The sequence below is a fragment of the Gekko japonicus genome, unplaced genomic scaffold (assembly GCF_001447785.1).
Source record: "Gekko japonicus isolate JY-2015 unplaced genomic scaffold, Gekko_japonicus_V1.1 scaffold18, whole genome shotgun sequence".
In the NCBI taxonomy this organism is placed as follows: domain Eukaryota; kingdom Metazoa; phylum Chordata; class Lepidosauria; order Squamata; family Gekkonidae; genus Gekko; species Gekko japonicus.
Window position 1 is genome coordinate 297,363 of NW_015170275.1, and position 13,765 is coordinate 311,127.

General features: G+C 46.6%; 1 protein-coding gene across 2 annotated transcripts in view; it reads left to right on the top strand.

Annotated features, from left to right (window-relative positions):
- The window catches only part of GLRA2 (glycine receptor alpha 2), a 193,783-nt gene extending 183,787 nt beyond the window's left edge, over window positions 1–9,996 (top strand). For both annotated transcript variants that reach the window (XM_015417598.1, XM_015417599.1), the window contains exon 9: window positions 9,718–9,996. In XM_015417598.1, coding sequence (XP_015273084.1) covers window positions 9,718–9,996 — 279 coding nt within the window. The remainder of the gene's footprint in view (window positions 1–9,717) is intronic.
- Window positions 9,997–13,765: the final 3,769 nt, after the last annotated feature.

Here is a 13,765-nt window from a genome sequence, read left to right on the forward strand (position 1 = left end):
ATAAAAAGTGCTGGGGGGGGGGGGGGGTAGATTTATTTTATTGAATCAAGGAGGGAAAACAAAATGGCAAACCACTGGCTGCGCACTTACAAATAACTCTTTAGGACATTGTACTGTTCTTGGAATAACCACATCATACCAGGATCTGTAGTGCTAACACATGTTTACAAATAACTCATTTTTATTTATTTATTTTACTGACCCACCTCTGGTCATATGCACATGCTGCTCAGTTCTAGCATACTGGTAGCCTGGGGGTGGGGAGGGACCAAGAACAATCACCTAGCCCAGTCATGAAAGTGTAATGTATTGAAATGATTACATGAATCACCTCATAGGACTCCCATGTTAAGCTTCGAGCCAGACCAGGGCTCCTCTGAGCGAACTTCCTATTGGTCGCTTCGTAACAGCGACCAATCAGAACGATACCATTCCCTAGGAGGGAAAGACTCCCATTGGTCTTTATTCTAGCAATCTCATTGGTTGTTATTTGTAAATAGGCGTGGCTACATTAGCCCGGTTATGTTTAAAAGGAGCATAAGCTCCCACTGTTTTCTGTTCTGGTTTCTTACTGAGTTAGTGCTTGTTCGTTACTTCTAAATAAAGCTGAATCACTTGCTGAATCACTGTACGAGTCCTTTGTTAGCGCGATCTAACAATTGGCGACGAGGATGGGATGTTAGAGCAGGTAGGCAGCCCTGCGGACATCCACACTTCGGACTCGGAAGAAAGCGAGCAGAGCACAGCAGCCGATCCGGCGGAGGCGCCACCAGCTCCGGTGCCCAAGTCTCCCCCGATGGCTGGAAGCCAGAAGTTCGAGTGCTTCGAACCCTCCTCAGAAGACTGGGACTCCTACCTGTCCAGGTTCGAGTTCCATCTGGAGACCCACGACATCACCGATGAGGCGAAGAAACGAGCATGCCTCCTGAGTTCCTGCGGGAAGGGGACCTTCGACATAGCCAGGTCGTTGGTGGCCCCAACTGATATAAAGACTGTCACCTACGCTGACATCACGGAGAAGCTTAAGGCTCACTATTCTCCACAACCGTCGGAGATCGCCTGCCGGCACGCTTTTTACAAGCGGAACCAGGCCGGAGGCGAGACCATCGCAGATTTCGTGGCGGCCCTTCGCAAAGCCGCACGGCCATGTAATTTCCACAACGTGGAGGAAGCCCTCAGAGACCGTCTCGTCTGCGGTCTCAAAGATGAAAGGCTGCAACAGAGGCTGTTCGCCCGCACCACCCTGACCTGGGCAGTGGCCTACGAAGAGGCCATGGCCGCGGAAGCAGCGGAGAAGTCCACGAAGGAGGTCCGCCAGCGGGTGGCAGAGCCCAGTATACACGCTCAACGAGACAGCGAGGGCGAAGACGCGGATGATGACGTCAACGCGGTTCGAGGCAAGCGGACCCCAGCGAAGACTACCAACGTCAAGCCTTGCTCCGGTTGTGGCGGGAAGCACCAGCGCGACTCCTGTTGGGCTCGTGATGTCGACTGCAGAGCGTGTGGGCGGCGTGGTCATCTGGCCAGAGTCTGCAGATCAGCGAAGAAGGATCCCTCAACTAACAACCGGTCAGCGCAGAGGGGCACTCCAGTCAGCACCCAAGGCAAGACCCGTTCCTCAGCATCGGAAGCAAGCTGCCAGTTGACGGCGACCTTGTCGAGCGCATCGGCCGTAAATCGCACCAGCAGCCAGGGCAAGATCACCGTGACTCCACTCCTCGACGGCCGACCCTGTACAATGGAGGTGGACTCAGGATCGTCCGTGACGGTGATTTCTGCCGCGTCCTGGCGCCAGTTGTTCCCGAACCGAAGCCGGCGGCGGCTCCAGCCTGCGGGAACCAGAGTGTCCGACTTCCAGGGCAACCGAATTCCCTTGGCCGGACGGGACTCTGTTACTGTTGAGTATAAGGGGAAATGTGTTAAACTGTCATTCCTGATTGCAGAGGGAGACCGGGTTAACCTGCTAGGGTTAGATTGGTTTGAGCCATTGGGCATTGGTATTTCTGGGATTAACAGGATGTCTGAAAATAAATGGGGCATGCTGTACGACCTGTTCCCTGATGTATTTGCCGAAGGGTTGGGGAGGTACAAGGGCCCCCCGGTTGCGTTTGACTTAGATCCGTCAGTCAAACCTATTAGGTTGAAGTATCGGAAAGTACCTGTGTCTCTCAAACATAAGGTGGAAAAAGAGATTGACAAACTAGTTGAGCAAGGGGTTTTAGAGCCAGTACCATACAGCAAATGGGAGACCCCGATCGTAACCCCTGTCAAATCAGATGGGTCCATACGACTATGCGCCGATTACAAATGTACGATTAACAAGGCGCTGCAGCAACATTCGTACCCGGTCCCGGTAATAAGCCACATTTTGGCTTCCCTGGGGGGTGGCAAGATTTTCGCCAAATTTGACCTGGCCCAGGCATACCAGCAGTTGCCTGTCACCCCGGAGGCTGCCGAGGCCCAAACAATTGTAACCCACCAAGGGGCTTTTAAAGTGAACAGGCTGCAATTCGGGGTCAACGTAGCACCTGGGATTTTTCAGGGCCTCATGGAACGTCTACTAAGGGGGGTACCTGGCACAGTGCCCTATTTTGACGACGTGCTGATTGCGGGCGGGTCTGAACAGGAACTACTGGACCGGGTTAAAGAGGTCCTCAGGCGTTTTCAAAATGCCGGTCTCAGAGTTAAGCGCTCAAAATGCACGCTCGGGGTGGAAAGTGTGGACTTCCTGGGGTTTCGCATTGACGCAGAGGGAGTCCACCCCACGGATGAGAAGGTATCTGCAATCCAAAACGCCCCCAGGCCGGTGAGTAAGAAGGAGCTCCAATCCTTTTTAGGACTCCTGAATTTTTATCATGCGTTTTTACCGCATAAGGCATCAGTGGCGGCCCCTTTGCACGCGCTTTTGCACAAGGAGGCAAAATGGAAGTGGGGGCAGGCCGAGGAAAAGGCTTTTGTGGGAGTCAAGGAGCTGCTGACATCTAATGCCGTACTCACGCATTATGATGAACACAAGCTCCTGGTGTTAGCTGCTGACGCTTCACCTTTTGGAGTAGGCGCAGTTTTAAGCCATCTGATGCCTGATGGGAGCGAAGCGCCTATCGCTTTTTATTCTAGATCACTATCTGCGGCAGAGCGGAACTATGCCCAGATAGACAAGGAGGGTCTGGCGTTGGTAGCGGCTGTCAAAAAGTTCCATGATTTTATTTTTGGCAGACGATTTTTGCTGGTCACTGACCACAAGCCGCTACTGGGGATTTTTGCGCCCGATAAGCAATTGCCAAACATCATGTCCCCACGCATGCTTAGATGGGCGATATTTTTGCAGGCTTATGATTTTGACTTAGAGCACCGGCCTGGGAAAGCGATTGGGCATGCGGATGCCCTCAGCCGGTGCCCGGTGCCGGACATTGGCGCAGACCCTGCCCCCGCCTGTGAGGTCTTGGCAATTGAGGAGCTTCCTCGACCCCCGGTATCATCCAGGGACATTGCAGCACACACGGCCAAGGATAGCGTGCTGTCCCGAGTATTAAACTGGGTTTGGAGGGGGTGGCCGGTTGGAAGCGTTGAACCGGAGTTCGGCCCTTACAAAAGCCGTCAAAATGAACTATCCATTTCTAAGGGCTGTGTATTATGGGGGAACAGGGTGGTGGTTCCTGACAAACTCAGGACGAGAGTGTTAGAGTCGCTGCACGAGGGTCACCCCGGTATGGTACACACCAAAGCGTTGGCCAGAGGGTATGTCTGGTGGCCGGGGCTGGACAAAGAGATCGAAGAATGGGTACGAGGGTGTCCCAAATGCCAGCAAGTCAGACCCGATCCCCCACAAGCTACACCCCAAGGCTGGGAGTCATCTGGTAAACCCTGGGCCAGATTGCATATAGATTTTGCTGGCCCTCTCCAAGGGCAAATGTTCCTAATTGTGGTGGACGCTATGTCCAAATGGCTGGAGGTCGTGCATATGAAATCGACCACATCACTTGCTGTGATCCATGCGCTCCGCCGACTTTTTGCCACCCACGGGTTGCCTGACGTCATCGTCAGTGACAACGGGCCTCAATTTGTGTCTGAGGAATTTAGGCTCTTCCTCACGAGTAATGGCATACGCCAAATGACTTCGGCCCCTTTCCATCCGGCATCTAATGGCCAAGCCGAACGGATGGTCAGGACGGCCAAAGAGGCCCTGGGTAAAATGGACGAAGGGGACTGGAGCCAGAGGCTGGGCTCCTTTCTTTTGCTGCAGCACACCACCCCCTGTAGTGCTACAGGCCGTAGTCCGGCCGAATTGTTAATGGGGCGGAGACTCACGACCCGTTTGAACCGAATGCACCCAGACCTCACTGAAGAGCAATCCGAGCGTACCACGGCGCAACCGAAGGTGCGCATGTTTGAAAAAGGGGACAAGGTTTTCGCACGAAATTATGCAAACGGGCACTTATGGCTTCCTGGGGTTATATCCGACTCTGTGGGTACTCGAATGTATGTGGTGCAGTTAGCTGACGGTCGAATATGGCGGCGCCACATAGATCAGTTAAGGAGACGTTGGGCTAGGGACAGCGCTGACTCTCCGACGGCTGAATCCCCTGATGTCGAGTGGACACCCCCAGAGCAGGCGGTGAGTACCGAAAGGCCCGGTACTGTCCCCGAGTCAGGGCAGAACCCTGTGTGTGGGGCTGAAATCCCAGTAGAGTCTGTGCCTGATCCAGGCTGTAGTGAACCCCACTCTGACCCACAACCTTGTCTGCCCGTGGAGCCTGCACCGCTCCGCAGGTCCCAGCGTTCGCGGCAAATGCCGACTTATCTGAAGGACTATGAGTGTAAATACTGTTGGAATAACTGATGTACAAAGGTTGATTGCATGTATGTAAATAATAAAACAATTGGGATGATGGCTTAACTTAGGGGGGAGGAATTGTAATGTATTGAAATGATTACATGAATCACCTCATAGGACTCCCATGTTAAGCTTCGAGCCAGACCAGGGCTCCTCTGAGCGAACTTCCTATTGGTCGCTTCGTAACAGCGACCAATCAGAACGATACCATTCCCTAGGAGGGAAAGACTCCCATTGGTCTTTATTCTAGCAATCTCATTGGTTGTTATTTGTAAATAGGCGTGGCTACATTAGCCCGGTTATGTTTAAAAGGAGCATAAGCTCCCACTGTTTTCTGTTCTGGTTTCTTACTGAGTTAGTGCTTGTTCGTTACTTCTAAATAAAGCTGAATCACTTGCTGAATCACTCTACGAGTCCTTTGTTAGCGCGATCTAACAGAAAGCACCTTATTAAAAAAGTATACACTTGTTTGGACTAGAGCCCACTTCATACTGTTTAAGGGCCCATAACATTTCTGTTTTTTTGTTATAACATACTAAGATGGTGACTCCTTTGGGAACATTCTGAAACCCAATGGGAACAATTCATTGAAATTTTTTGGCAAAAACATTGCGTTTGCATTTTTTTGTCCTTAAAATTTAATAAAACCACATACTCTTTTAAATTGTTTGATCACCATAGCAGTGCAAGTTGGAAGGCATGAAGCATAAAACTTGGGCTGTGTGGAATGCACTCAGTGCAAAATCATCATTCTTTTTCAAAATTGAGTCAATATTGAGAATAAGTCATTTGATCTGAGACTGTGCATTACAGAGCACACTGCATTGAAAGGTGTGGTACAATGCCAGAAAATTATATCATCCAATATCCTGGACAGAAATGGGGCATGTGTGGGGGTGCATTAGTTATGGTTTATGGTTTGAATAAAGATCACCAAGCTCTTATTGAGAAGAAGAAATAACAGCAAAAGAAACGAGATGTACATTATTAATTGCTATGGTAATTAGCAGTAAGAATAGTTTTGTCTGCGCTGAAATGGGATATTGCTGTGTGCTTGAAGGCTGTCTCCAATGCAGCTTTTCTGCTGGTAAAAAGGAAAGAGAGATTCCCTCTGATCGCTCAGAAAGGTTCTGCTGAGGATTGTGGGATATGCCTGGGCAAAAGCCATGTTGAACCTGTGGAAGTAAAGAGGAGAATTGGACCAGACTGAGCAAAAAACATGGCTGGACCCATTCAGAAGTTAAAGCTAAGATTGCCTAATGGTACATATCTGTTTCTGGGATCAGTTAACAGTGTTAGTCCTTACTTTACAGTCTTTCATGACATCAGACCCACATACTTGAAGGACTGACCACTCCTTGGAATCAACCCATGTGCCCGCTAAGTTCCTTGCATGAGTCTCTTAGCAGTGTCCTCCTCTACTCACCAGATACCCACTATGCTAAGAAAACACCTTCCAAATACCTTCCACATTTTCTGGTTAACTTCCTGAGTGTGAGGGAAAGAAGTAATTATTACAGCATTGATGCAAAACTCTTAATATTGTAGGTGGAAAGGGTTAAAAAAAACAAAATAGGAAGGGGAGCTGATGCAATCAGAGCTTACAAGGCAGTATCCCAGAGGGCTGTGCAACAAGCCCTGTGGAAATCATGTGGCCTGTCTCAATATTTTCCCGCCCTAACAGTCCCTTCAACAGCTTTACAAGCCATTTTCAAAAGTTAGAACTTTCCTTCCCTGGTACCACAGCTGCTTAGTTCATATCTGCCTTACAGGCTTGCAGACATGATGAATGAGGTATTGATAGACTGATGTGGTAGAACTGTGGACTATTCCATTTCAAACTGAGATGGAGGGTGTCATGTCTTTGAATGCTTTCCCACATAAAAATATTCCCACCATGCAGTCAACTGTGCACATCAGGGGGAAAGTTCCCTGGGTATTTTCCATGGGTGTCATTCAAAAGACACCACATTCTGAAGTGGTAAATTCCAAAATTCTACTTGGCTCTGCCGTCTACTCATGACTAAGTGTGCAGCCCCTCCCCCACACACACACCTCAGCTACAAATGTGTGCACAGCAACCAATATGTCTGTAAACTACATACACATAGGCACTTTTTGAACATTCTTGATCAGTGTTCCCTCTAAGCCGAGTTAGTGTGAGCTATCTCACAGTTTTTTAGCCTTCGGCTCACACATTTTTGCCTTAGCTCAGGAAGGATGGCTCCAGAACAAACTAATTTATGCAGTAGCCAAATCGCTTCTTCACAACTTTAATGCCAGTAGCTCACAACGTAGAATTTTTGCTCACAACACTCCACAGCTTAGAGGGAGCATTGTTCCTGATCATGGGAGCAGAGCCAATAGGTATAATTTTTGTACACACGTAGCACAGTACCCACATTTGAACAAAAACACATTTGAGGGTGTGGGGACAGTGTGCTTGCTTCTGCTCCCCCTTTACATATGTTGATTTGTCCCTGCATATGTTGCGTGTATAGGTCTTCTATGTAATGTGTAGAACATGTGTTGAACTGGTTTAACAGTTGTTCATTCTCTGCAAGAAACCCTATGAAGAAGGGATAAAGATCTGTAACCAAATGTTTAACGTCCTTGGATTTGTTCCCAGGATTCTTTGGAGGAAGTCATCAGTTAAACTGGTATAACAGTTGCATCAAGTTTGAAATGTGGATATGTGCTTGAAGGAGTTTCCAAAAATGGTTTCCAAAAGTGCCTTGTGAGGAGATCCTGGAGGGAGTGTGGGGGATATGAGCACACATATGCCGTTCTCTCTGGATTGCCGCCATAGCACAATTTACCAGGAATTCCTGTGGAGAGCAGAAGCTCATTATATTTGGGAAGAGCTGGCTAGCCAGACAAGCACCTCATATAATAGGCTATTAGCATATTTAAAAGATTCCAAATAAATTCAAAACACAAAACACTGGCTGCTGAGAATCTGTTCTCTTTTAATTAACCTCCTGACCTAGGTTTTCATTCCCTCTGCATACAGTGTGAAGCAATGCAGAAAGCATCCTGGGAACACTGCTGTTCTGCATTCTTGTCAAAGTGCCACTAAAGGTTTTCCAAAGACCCCTATTGCTCCAAATGCAGCTCTTTGCAAATTAACTAGGCACGTTTCACTTCTATGTGGTGGGACGAATGAAACTAATAGCCACTTCTCTATAATTTTTCAGAACTAACCTTGTCAAAATGGAAAATTATTTTAGGCCCCGGTCACACGAACAGTTTTGGGCCGGGAGAAGGACGGATCGGGGGCGGAGCAAACCGGCGCGATCCCACCGCAACATCTGGGAAACGTCCTGCTACCGTCCCTGATCCGTCCCTTCCGGGCAAAACACCACATCAAAAATGAACCACCTACCGAGGTGGTTCATCCGTCAACGGCGCAGCAAGGCTGGCCTACCCGGCTCCTAGCCGAACTCCACATGCTCAGACATGCGCAGTTCGGCAGCCTCCCCGTCCAGACTGTGTCTTGTCCCTGGCATCTGATCGTGCCGGGGAGCAATGGCGCTGCGGCTCAGGGGATCCGTGGGATCCCGCCACGGCGTCTCTATTTTAGTGCGGCTCTGATTTGCCGCACTTTGCCGGGGTTTTTCTCTGTCGTGTGGCAGGCACCTTAGTCTACTTTCCCATATTAGCAGCATTATATAATTAGGGCACATATACACCACACATTTTAACTGGTTTAAGAGCCATTCCTTCTCCTCAGAGAATCCTGGGAACTATAGTTCTGGAAAATGGAGATGATCACTAAAATAGACTCTGTGAGCTTCCAGACAAAATGGGTTGTTTGTATTTCAAGAATGGAATGTCTTTTGTGTCACTGATACTTGTGGTTGGTTGTGCTGTTATACTAAACTGGGGCTACTAGAATTTGTAAACAGAGGATTCTCAGCACCTTCACCCAGCACAATTTCCAGGATTCTTTGGGGAAGGCATAGGGTTACCAACCTCCAGGTGGTGGCTGGAGATCTCTTGAGATTACAACTGATCTCCAGGTGATTAGTCCTCCTTTATTTTCCTAATAATCCAGGCTGGATTGAGAGACAATAATTGTGCAAATCACATGACTTGTTAGAAAGTGGAACTAAACGCTCCTCTGTTTGCTGTGTCACACAATCTGATAGTGAACTGAGTATAATTGGATGCTTTCTGTAGACAAAAAAGTAGTTTCAGAGGGTGGCCATGTTGATCTGCATTAGAACAGCTAGAGTCAAGTCCAGTAGCACTTTAGAGACCAACAACATTTATGGGTTATGAGCTTCTAAGCAACCTTCGTCTGATGAATGTAACTGTTCAAACAAACAAACAAAAAGTATATCAAGTCCAGGGGTCATTTCCTGCAGGAGCGCACAGGAGCGGAGCTCCAGCAGTAAGGAGCCCAAGGGGTGGGCACATGCAGCAAGCCCCGCCCCCTGCTCCCAGCAGCCCTCAGTCAGGCCACAAGGAGCAAGAAGTAACCAGGTAAGTTAGCCCTCCCACACACCTTCAGGTACAAGCTCTCCCTTTTCTTTGAGGGCAGATCTACGTGTCCCCCCCCCAATAGCTAGTAATCCAAAACATTCCAGTGGAGCCTGAGCGGTGGGTGTTGCCTTCTGACACACTTCCAGTGATGTCAGGGGGCGTGGCATATGCAAATAAGTTATGCTAATAAGTTATGCTAATGAGCTCCTGCACCTCTTTTTCTACGAAATGACCCCTGATCAAGTCACATGGCACTTTGAAAAGCAGCACTAACTCCTAAAACCATCATGCTTGATAATTGGTTTGCCCTGAGCTTGAAGTTCTCAAAGGCAAAATCTTAATGAAAATTTGTACAAGCATCTGATTATTTCTTATTTCTACTTCTCATGCTTTAGGAAGAAGATGCTACTCGTGACAGTCGGTTTAATTTTGGCTATGGGATGGGTCACTGTCTACAGGTCAAAGACGGTGCTGCAGTCAAGGCCACACCTCTAAATCCTCCACTGCCCCCACCACCAAAGGATTCAGATTCCATCAAAAAGAAGTTTGTCGACCGTGCCAAAAGGATTGATACAATATCCCGTGCTGCGTTCCCACTTGCCTTTCTCATCTTCAACATATTTTACTGGATTACATACAAAATTATACGCCACGAGGATATTCATAAAAAATAACTCTGTATGAGCTGGGAACTTTTAGCCAAAGTGACTCACTTGTAAATAGAGAGTGAAATGTCTTTTCTGTCATTGGGACTGAGGTTTTGTTGTCTTGTGATAACTAAAGAGGGGGGAAATAGAAAAAAACAGAAAAGTATCAATAACAATTGCACAAAACAAGACGTTGTGGGATTACAAACGTGAGGATTTCCTTATGTGCTCTCAACGTGGTTCTTCCAGACTCTTGCCAAGATCATATAAAACCTAAACAGGGCCAAATTTGTCCAAAATGCAGTGTCTCTAAGACATATTTTTAAAAATACCTAAACAGATCAGTCATAGGACTGACTATAATGGCTGCCGTGCAATGAGTTGTAAGAGGACCAAACTTTTTTCAGGGTTATGCTGCCTTTCTATATGAAACAAATCTACTAAGCTACATTCCATTAATGTCTGTAGTTAGTGGTTCACCCAGAAGTCCCTTTGTGGATTGTAAATTATTTCTACTAACCAGGGGGAGGAGATTTATACTTTAATATCCTTGTGGGTGTGCATTTAATATTATTGCTTTCCTAGAACTGTAACTTTTGAGGTCTGACTTGTGTAGGCCGTGATTCATTTGATTGCTTCCACTTGTAGAAACGACCTGTGCAATGGCTCGTTTTATCTTGGTTCAAAGACAGTGCACTTATTTCAATTCATTTTTGCCTGGGTCTTTTAAAAAATATATATTATTATTACATCCAGCATAAGGTGCCAAACTGTAATTTACCTATTGTATTACCCTGTAGTGCACTATTGATTAAGAACTCATTTCCTGGCATAGCTCAGTTTCGCATTGACTTTCTATTACTGCTCTCATTGTAGCTGCAAGTTGATAGCTCTGTAGGTAAACATACCTTGTTTACAGACCTCTAATTTGTACCTTTCCTAAAAAGTGGCGATCATTTTAAATATCATTGACTAACTGAAGAGTTTTAAAATTGTACTGTGATTTTCATAACCTGTTAACCTTGGGTGCCAGAGCTATGTGGTCCAAATCCTTGCTATGTGTTTTAAAGTAGAAATCAAAAACAAAATAAAAATAAAAGCCAAACAAAAAACTGAGGTATTTTTGCTTATGCAGACAACCTGTAAGATTAAAAACAAAATTAACATACAATTTTACACTTGCTGTAAAAGGGTTTATTACAAAAACGTAATGACATTTCAATAAAGCTTAATGTATGATTGATTTTTCTGCATCTTGCTTTCACTGAGGCTCCTGCTTGTTGCATGACAAAGCAATGTGCTGAGCCACCAGAGAGAAAGAGTATTGAATAGCAAGCAGAAATTTTCCATCAGTTTATGAATTCCAAAGTACATCAGAGCACATACAGCTTATAAATTCAACCTGTAAGTTTAAATGGGTTTTATTTCACTTTAACAGTTTTTGCTTCCCTCCCCGCCCCCCAAGGATTCTGTGAATTATAATTTAGTTAAAGATTGTTCAACATATTTTCTCTCTTCCTGAAAATTCGCTGCTGCCATATAGGTAGAATCAATATTAGTTCTTTTGGCCCTTTTGGTATTTTGGTTAATTTTTTCCCGATATGTTTAGAACACCTGATTAAACCTTCTACTGCCACCTGTTGCAATCTTAAATTTCTTAACAGCTATATCATCAGTATCTATTCATTTAAAATTAAATGTATTCATGGGTCTTGTTTCCGTTTGTCTATGCACCACAAAGCAGCAATCAAATGATAATGAATTATCAGTGAATGCCTATATTTACCTTGTCTGCTCATGTTAGCACTGTGATCCTTTGAGAGCTAGGGCATGTACATCCAAAGAAAAACAAGAAGGATGGCCAAGCATTTGTGTGGTATGGTACAAATAAGATTCTAACGTTCCAGTTGGAAAGGTAAGAAAATCTCAGTGAAATATTTCTGGAGGGCTGACCATAGCAAATGTAGACAAAAAAGGAGAAATGGAGAATGTTGTCCTTGGGAAATGCCAGTTGTACTTTGAATGTGCCAGGAGCAGAACTACAGAAAGGAAAACCAGCCTCCTCTGAGAAAACAAAGCCGAACAAGGGCACCCAAAGGACCTGACCTAACGAGAGAGTAAAAGGGACAATGGTGGCTGGATAAGCATCACATACTCTCGCTCTCAGAAAAGGGTATTTCTTCAAGATACGCTGACAGCAAAGTTAGGCCTGCTATCTGGGGATATTAAGGCTGTCTCATTGAATGCTTCTGAAGTGAATGCTCAACTGGATTATCAGAAAAACTAAACCTAATTCAAGCAGATCTTGAGGCCGTTATGCTAAATGCTGAGGCAGCTTCTTTTAAGGCATACATGGAGGAAATCAAAGAAAAACAAGATCTTTTAAAAGTTCAGTCTCAATGGTATTCTCTTAATTTACTAAACCTGGCACAAAGGATAGAGCAGAATGATCAAATTTCTTCCCTCCAAAATGCTACCTGACATGTCAATGTTTCAGAGACAAATCTAGTTAAATAGGGTTTTTTTTTGTTTTTTAAAGATACGGATTTCAGAAAATATAACTCCCCAAATGAGCAGAAGTCTTTAATGATGAAAATCTTTACTGGATTGTTTGATATTAGATACACCTAACACTTCTTACAATTGTCATGGCCTTGCTAGGTACCTTTGGGAATCTCTCCCTTATAATAAAAGAGTTTTGGGTGCCAAAGTTCTAAAATGCACTCCTTTAGTGTTAGGCCGAAAAAACTGCCACTCGGAAGACACTGGCTGGGTTCATTGGCTGCTTTGTGCAGTCCCGGCCAGCGTTCCAAGGTCATTTACATATGGAAGCTGATTGGACTACACTCCATTCCACACCTGAAACTCACCCCCCCCCCGCAAGGCAGTTGGAATTTTCAGTTGGAAGAGCAGAATGATGTCAGCTGCTCCCTAGGCAGAGGCTGTGTGTGTGTGTGTGGGGGGGGTTTGTAAAACTTAAGACAGACAGACAGATAGGGTTGCCAACTCCAGGTTGGAAACTTCCAGGATATTTTAGGGATGAAGCCTGCTGAGGGTGGGATTTGAGGAGGAGGAGGAAGAGGGGGACCTCAGACAGATACAATGCCATGCTGCCCACACTCCAGACAAGCTGTTGCCAGTCTCCAGGTGACAGCTGGAGAGATCTTAAAGCTTTGGTGCTACTTCAAAGTTCCCCAGGAGCCCAAAACAGAGAAGTGTTTTGGAAAATCTTGAGGAATTGTTTGGTGCATTTACGATGGGGCTCCTGGGGAACTATTGTTGCCAATCTTGGCCCAGCAGCCATCAAACCATTCTCTTCAACCCCCTGCTGTGCAGCTGACTTCCCCGTATGGTTGCCAATCTCCAGGTGGGACCTGGAGATCTCCCACTGCTACAATTGATCTCCAGATGACAGAGATCAGTTCCCCTAGAGAAAATGACTGCTTTAGGAGGGTAGACCCTATGACATTATACCTGCTGAGTCCTTCCGCCCCCCCCCCGCCCAATGCTGCCCTCTACAGAATCCACCCCCCAAACCTCCAGGTATTTCCCTCCTTAGAGCTGGCAACCCTACATTCCCCTCAGTGCCTGTTGGGAGTGGGTGGTGGGGGAGGGGAAGGGAGTGGGCGACCGGAGGCTTCTGCCTCCTGTCTCCGGTCCTGGAGTGGGGGAGGGTGAAAACGGCCCCGGCAGCCGGAGGCTTGCACCTCCAGTCGCCGGCCCTGGAGTGAGTGGGGTTGGGTGGGGGGAAACGGACCCTGCGGCTGGATGTCGGCCCTGGAGTGGGTGGGGGTGG